Raw genomic sequence first — 7,914 nt, forward strand, 5'->3', positions numbered from 1 at the left:
TTTAAATTTTTTTTTTACTTGCCAGCATTCTCCTAATAAATCATTTTGTGTGGCACAGCTTTACCAACTGTATACCGCGTAGCTTCTTTTTAATTTATGATCAGTCATTTGACAGCATTCATAGAAAGTTATTAGTTATTAATTATGGATTTGGTCAGCTGGTCCCTCAACGCAATTGACACAATTTTTTCCACCAGACGACAGGGTGCTGGAGAGCCCTCATGCCCTGATCAGACCCACGCAGCTGGGTATGTCATTGATCCCTGGAGTGAGTGGAAGATGATGTGCCTATCTGTGCTGTCCGTGGAGGACGTAGAAGACGTGCACATTGTTGGATTTATGAGAATAGGATTTCTGCTTTTTGGATTCGGCTGATATCTAAGATATTAGGAAGACGTCAGCAGCAGTTTCGGCCATGGTAAAGCTGCCAGCCTTATGTGAAGGATCAATTTGTGTCTCAAGCTCTCAGACTCATATGATTACTGAGCTCAACTGCAAACTGGATGTGATTTTGAGAATCGTAGGCCACTTGCAGCTCCTGGAACTCACCAGCATGAAGGATTCAGTCTTGGAAAAAGCTAAATCGAGCACAAACTGGGCGGAATCTCTATAAATCTGTCTGTTTGGATTCACCATTGAGTGAACCAGCAGAACTTGAAGTCAGACAGAAATCAGAGTCTGACGGCCCAAACAATTCTTGTTCATCTTATTTTGGCCTCCCCGCTGGCCTTGGACCGGCCAACTTGATCTCAAACTGCTCCTGGAGGATATGTAACTAGAAGCTTTGCCAGGATTTGAACCAGGAACCTGCGCGCTGAGAAGCAGCAGCTCTACCAGTTGCGCCACCGTGCTGCCCTAGTAAATGAGTTTGAGGCTAAATGGAAACTAAACTGTATAAATAAAAACGTTCATACAGAACGATTTGCGCTGAATTTAAACTGAGGAGCGTTAACTCAAACATTCAAACATTTTCCTGTCATAAAAACACTTACCGACATTTAATTATCTCATAACTGTGCAATAATACAAACAATCATCTGTCAATATTACAATCCATACATTAGTTACAATTTGTGGCCATAAAATGAAATATTAAATACATTCAAAGTCTGAGAAGGCATCTCTGCAAAAAGATTTAAAAATGAAAAGAGCCCTGCAGATGAGGACACACATTCAAAGGTTTTAGCACTTTGTGGAACAGAAACACGGACGGTTATTTATTAAAAACATCTGTTAGTCTCTGCGGAGCTTGAAAACAAATAAAAATAAAATTCAGTCGTCAGCGATCAGACAAATAAAACCATCTTTAACATTTCTGACAGTAATTTTAGTTTGTGCACAAATCTGCACGGAGAGTCTCAACACAAACGTTGTGCAAATGTCTTAAACGCCAGAGTTTGGTCGCCATGGAAACAGGCATGTTTTTGTAACAGCACGCAGCCGATGAGCCCCGTCACTGAGGGGAGGGCTGGACAAACGTCTGAGACAACATTGAAGACAAAAACGCCTCAGAGGACGCGGTGCGCCCCTGAAACGTTCCGAGGATAAATTCTTTTTGACCCGGTTGAAAACGAGCGGACGGCAGAGACGCGCTCGTGCAAAGTGTCCACGTCGCGTCACGGTCGCTCAGTCGCACAACGATCGACGGTTCGTTCACAAAAAGCACTTCAGTCTTCAGCCAATCACAGCTCAGCTGGCGTCCCAGCTGCCGTGTGATTGGTCCAGATGCTGAGGACGCAAGAAAAGTGCAGCCAGTCCAAGAGTCAGCTCAGTCCAGTTCTGACCACCCCCCCCCGGGCCAGAAATCAAGTGTCCTTATCGTCTGAGACGGAGACATGGAGACGTGTCCCGTCGCTCAGCCTGTCTCTAAGGCGGGACGACTGCACCTCTTCGTACGGGGGAGGGGGGTTCTCGGGGCTCTGACCAGAACCGGACAGGAGGGGCCGCAGGCTGCCGTCCGGCTGGTCGATCGGGGCCTCCTGCGCCAGGAGGAGCTGCGTGGGTCCGGGGGAGGAGCAGGGGGGGATCCTCTGTCCCCAGCTGCCGTACACCGCCTCCTCATAGGACGGAAGGGACACAGGAAGTCCGTCCATCAGGTCCAACTGGTCCGAGGAGCGACGGCTGCTGGAAGACAAGAAGGGCTTCATTAATAAGAGGTAAAAGAAACTAAATGTAATTTATGGACAGAATCCAGTCCTGGGGGCCACCATCCTGCAGGTAGGGGTTTCTCCAGAACCTGCTTGTCTTCAGGTTCTGCAGAAGCCCGTTCATGAACATGCAGGACAGTGGCCCTCCACAGCCAGCAGATCTGAGGACAGCTCCGTCTCTGTGGTGGCTTCAGCCATCTTCTGCTGGAGCAGCAGCTTCTCTACAGCGGAGAGGAGGTCATCAGGAAGACCAGCTCTGTCCTAGGATGTCCCCTGGACCCGGTGCAGGTGGGAGACAGAAGAACTTGTTGGACAATGTGTCCAACTCTCTGCATGACAGAACTGGAGCTCCTTCAGGGACAGACCGCTGCACCCGAGGTGCACGGAGGAGCGTTAACCCAGCAGCTGTTGGATCACAACCAACTCAGGAAGTGTTTACATCCCTGAAGTCACGTGCACACTTTTTATATTTCTGGGACAGGTTTTCCTTTTCTTTGTAAAAATACACGTGCACGTTGTCCTTCCTCTAATCTCTTAATCATATGTTGTTTTAATATTCTCTAGCTTTGTGTGAATCTGCATCGTTTGATTCGTCACCTAGTCCCACTGAGGGACGAGAACGGTCATTTATCTTCTAAACACCCAGAGCCGTGGTGTCCCGCAGCAGGGCTCAGGACCTGCTGCGGGACAAGAAGCATCAAGTCGGGTCTTGAGAAGTTCAGAGGAAAAAAAAAAAAACATAAAAAAGTGTTTCTAACCACATAATCTGGCCATAACTGTTAAAATAAATTAAAAATAGGAATCGTAAACAAATAAAAGTGGTATAAAAGTCCAACCCTGGTTCTGAAACGTCGGGCCATTTTGGTGTTAAATCTTAAAATCGGTTCGCAGCGGCTCTGCTTTGATCTGTGGCCGAGGAACCGGACCGTTCGGACCTTTTTCCTGTTTCTCAGCTTCTTACCCGTGTGATTGACAGGGGTAGAGGCGGGACTTGATGACCAGGCAGGCGGTGGTGGTGAGCAGAAAGATGGACACGCCCACCGCCGTGGTGGCCATGTTGGGCACCGGGTCGTCGCTGCTGCTGGACTTCATGTTGGGACCGTCTGAAGACAAACAAACAAAAACAACAACAACAACAAAAAAGAAGTTTAGCACTTTTTAAAGTTTGCAAAAATCAGTGATACGTCGGTAAAATTCTTTCTGAAACTCGTCTTATTTTCTGAATCCGATGAGACAAAACCAACACTCAAACTGTATTTACATTTCTTTTTACACGAAAAGTACTTTTTCTTAAAAGAAACACACAAATCTGGCGACAACAACTGGTCCTCAGGCTTTAGCACCAGAGAAGTATTTGTTTTTTAAATTCTTTAGTTTGATTTTATGATTGTTACATTTATTTCACTACTTACGGACTCTTTTCAGTTTTATTTGATGTATTGTTCGAGCTCCCTCCTCGTAACTCAAGTAAAGTTTACTTATGAGGACAGTAAAGTACAGAAAAGACACATTTTACTTCATTTTTGTCTTTTTCTGCAGCAGCATACAAACTACTTATTTCGTATTTTCCCTCTTTGATAACAGTTTATCTGTTTTAAATTGTGCTCTACAAATAAAGATGACTTGACTTGACTTGACTCTTCAGGGTCTCCACAGCGAGTCATCCTCCTCCATCTCACTCCAACTACCTCCATGTCCTCCAACTGCATCCATATTTCTGTTTTTAGCTCCCGGGGTTTTTTCTGAGTGAAAAACATTTCCAGTGTTTGTGTTTCAGTTCAGAAGTTGTGAATGAAAGCTCCTCTGAGCAGCGTGGCGTTCTGAATAATCAGACCCCAGATCTAGTTCGTTTCTGGTTCTGTGGGGACTGTTTGGTCGGGTTCCACTTGCTCAGGCGACACAGAGAAAATCTCTCTGCTGGTTATCGTTGTGGCTTCGCCCACTTCCTCTTTCTGCGCTGTGACTTCCTGTTGCAGCACGCTGAACCGAGTGGCATCAGAGGAAGCTGGTCTGGTTTTATAAGGGAGAAGCTTCTGGTTCCTGCGCTGAGGCTCAGTAAGTGTCTGAGCGGTTCTGATAAATGGGTCAAAAGATGCTGGTGGTAACGCTGCAGGAAGCAGAAGTGGCTCTTCACAGGCTGCAGACTTCAAGTGTCAGAGACGCAGAGATCAGTCCCATTCTGGCATTTACTGATTCAAGACTAACAAGAGTTCACATCTGATACGGTGGCTGCAGTGAGGTAATGAAGTTATTGTGCTGCTGACAAAACGCAATCAATCTATTTACATCCAACCCGTGCCTTGAAGTAAACTAAGAAATGTGGAAAGCAACAACAATAAAATCATTAAACTTTCTGGTTCAAAGCAGCCACAATTACATCAATAGAAAGATGAGATGATAATTGTTAGAATTACCCCAGAACATCCACTAATGAGAATTTTAAACTTCTAAAAACACCAACAACAGCACTGAAAGTTTTTATTTTATGCAAAGTATGAGTTGAATCTGAGCTTTGCTGATTAACTGAAGTATTTAAAGTCGATTTGGTCTCAATTAGCTGATTTTGCATGTATGCTAGTTTTGCCTCTTTGCCAAATCTTTGAGTTAAAGTTTGCCCCAAAAAAAACCTAACAGCAACTGTTGTTAAAAGCTGATGAGAATCTAAATAAAGATGGGGAAAAAGTATAAACAGTAAACCTACTCACCAACACAACTTATGATTCAAAAACAGAAACTGTCAAATTTACTCGTAAATGTTTTGTAGCCCAAGTTTCAGTTCAGAAACAGACATTCAGGACTGGTCAGCAGCTTCTGACACAGAAAACAACACCATCTGTAATTTTAGCCCTCACTGGGCAGTTTATATCTGATTATATCATAAAAATTAAGAATAAAACTTCAGTTTCTTTCTAAAGGAGTGCCTCAAGTCTGTGTGTTCGGTACCTTTCACTTTACAGTACAACTCACCTGCCTGGGTTCAGATGACAAACTTTCCACAGTGTTGAAACCATCAGTAATAAAGAGATTAGGGATGGACGATATTGGATTTTTGGCCGATATCTGATATGCCGATATGTTAAAACTTATTCGGCCGATAACCGAATACGTTCCTTTGTCAGAACATAGCCCTATTATTTAGGCTTATTTGCCAAAAATTGTGCAACAGCTGTAAGAGCCATATGATATGCATAGCACTTTGACTTATATTAAATGAAAAGTGTTAAATGTTATTAGCATTAGTCACTTGTGGAGGCTTGTTCCAGGTTCCTATAGCTGCAGTGTGGGAACCTCTGCACTCCTGTGCATGAAGGACAGACTTTTTAAGTTCAAAGTTTTTGTCTATCCATTGTGCCGCAAGACTAATCACGCTAACGGGGCCAACACGACGTCCAAATGTCTGAGGTAAAACTAACCCAACAAGTCGTGCTATCAGCTATTAGCTTCTCAAGGACGTTGGAAATGACAGCTTGTAACTCGGGTAACGTTACGTTGGAAAAATATCTCCGACTGCGGACGATGTAGCGAGGCTCAATGTAGTCCATAAATCTTCGGAATCCGACATCCTCACCAACGAAAAATAAAACTTCCACACCGCCGACAATTTGAATTTTCCTCTCCGCCGTGAGCTCGGGTAGGCGCACGTGACGTCGTCGCTGCAACGTCGTCACGTTGTGCTGCCGCTGCAGGCAACAACAGCGCCTTTTATATCTGCATGTTATTTTAATGGAATGGCCGATGTTCGATATTTAAATTTAACATTAATATCGGCCGATATCGATACCACGCCGATAATATCGTGCATCCCTAAAAGAGATAATCCTGTCCACTTTGAAGTTACGTTTTGTCTAACAGTAATTTATCAGGCCTGACGTATTTTGAGAGTGGAGTATAGAGAACGATGCAAAACTGCATGCAGACTAGGCACAGCTAACCAACGGTCATTTTCAAATGTTTTTCAGGTTTATCAACCTTCTCTTTCTCAGAAACGATGGTGTGAAAGATTATTACATTAGCTACCGCAATAGCAACTCTACAGTTATACGTCGGTAGTGCTGAGGTTACTGAATGCATCAGTTTCAGTTTAGTTTATTTATAAAGTGCCAAGTCATAACAGAAACCATCTCAGGGCACTGCACAGAAACATTCATATATATAAAAAAAAAAGTTAATATTATTTATCTGAGGAGCAGACTGCTTTGAATTTAACTTCATCACAGACTCATCTTGAGCAAGAATGAAGGCAACAGCGGAAAGGAAAAACTCCTCATGAGGAAGAAACCTCCAGCAGAACCAGACTCGGGACAAGCGGCCATCTGCTTCGACCGGCTGGATCAGTTCGCCTGATCAGCGCAGCTAGTCTCTCAAAAGACTAGATGCAGATTCAAACCAGAGACCTGCTGACTAAAACCCAATGCTGAACATAAAATACTCCGACATGATTCCATTCCAGTCTTTGTACCTTTGATGCACAGCGGGATGGGCGGGATCCACCTGCCATGGCGGCACTTGGAGACGGGCGTCACCTTGTTGCTGATGTGGTACCCGGGCTCGCAGAAGAAACGGATCGAGCTCTTGTGAGGAAAACCGCGACAGGGAGACGGGTCGCAGCGGAACCCTCCATGTTCCGGTACCAGAGGGTGGGAACAGTTACTCAACTTGCCTGCAGAATCAAACACAGAGTTCCCATAAGGTCATTCAACAGCAGCTCCCAGGGAACTCTGGGTAACGTTCAAGATTTAAACCTTCCTCCGTGTTCATTTGTTTCCTTATGACTGGAAAAGTAAACAACAACAAAGAGGATCAACATTCCAGAGGAGATTGCAGCAGAATGTGACAGATTAGGCAGTTTCACTTCAGATTTTGTGCCGTGAACAGATCTCCGACAGGTTCAGGAACCCTCGCTCAGCTGAAACGTGCGAGTAGAAACCCAAACAGGTCGGGATTAGAGAACGATTTTAACCAAACTCTCAGAAAGTAATCGTGTACATCTACGGATTAGCCTTTGGAGAGATTCAAGATGGACGACACAAAAAAGGATGCAGCGCCGTCACTTTGACTGAGGGTGACATTGTGTGTGGTAGTAGCTGAGGGTCCTCCGCAACGCAAACTGTGCACCTCAAAAAAACAAAAGTATCGTAGTGATTTCCTGCCTCAAAGGCGGGCAACGTGCATTTTTCTAAGGAAAGCTCGGCCGAGGCGGGTCTCAAAGAACTATGGAACAAAATGCTTGTCGCCCGCCGATCAGTCCGCCCTCAGTCTGTGATGAGACGACCCTCAGCTACTACCACCCCTAATTTCACCTCAGATTCTGTCAAACAGCTGCAGCTTTATTGCGTTTGATAAAAGGTGATTAGCTGTGGCGGCCATCTTGAATCTGGTACAGTCCAGATGTTGAGCTCATGTGCCACTGAGTCTTTTTTTTTTTTACTCTGGATCCTGAGATATTTTGCTAACAGACAGACAGCAGCCAGTGAGAACAAGGGCAGCTGTAAGGTGGTAGAAATTCAAAACGAATTAAATAAAAAGGGTGAAGAACAAAAGCCGTACCTGAGGTGAAGAACGGCGAGGAGGCCAGCAGGAGGAGTCCACAGAAGAGACCGACGCGTCCTCTGGGCCACGGAGACAAGACCGACGCAGACATGAAACCAGACGTCCTGCAGAGACCGAGGACAGAGGACGCACACGTCAGAGGATCGCTGAACAGGACGACGTCACCGTCTCGCTTCAGCTGCAGCAGACTGATGACATCACAGGTGTGAGGACAGAG

At 45.1% G+C, this 7,914-nt stretch overlaps 1 protein-coding gene across 1 annotated transcript in view; it reads right to left on the minus strand.

Annotated features, from left to right (window-relative positions):
- Positions 1 to 1,805: 1,805 nt before the first annotated feature.
- zgc:152863 (uncharacterized protein LOC562658 homolog) overlaps positions 1,806 to 7,914 on the minus strand; it is a 16,726-nt gene continuing 10,617 nt past the window's right edge. The window contains exons 4-6 of the mRNA XM_037677932.1: positions 6,607 to 6,807; positions 3,109 to 3,250; positions 1,806 to 2,121 (exon numbers count right to left, since the gene is read on the minus strand). Coding sequence (XP_037533860.1) covers positions 1,806 to 2,121; positions 3,109 to 3,250; positions 6,607 to 6,807 — 659 coding nt within the window. The remainder of the gene's footprint in view (positions 2,122 to 3,108; positions 3,251 to 6,606; positions 6,808 to 7,914) is intronic.

This window comes from Nematolebias whitei, chromosome 6, assembly GCF_014905685.2.
Source record: "Nematolebias whitei isolate Nwh7 chromosome 6, NemWhi1, whole genome shotgun sequence".
NCBI classification, from domain to species: domain Eukaryota; kingdom Metazoa; phylum Chordata; class Actinopteri; order Cyprinodontiformes; family Rivulidae; genus Nematolebias; species Nematolebias whitei.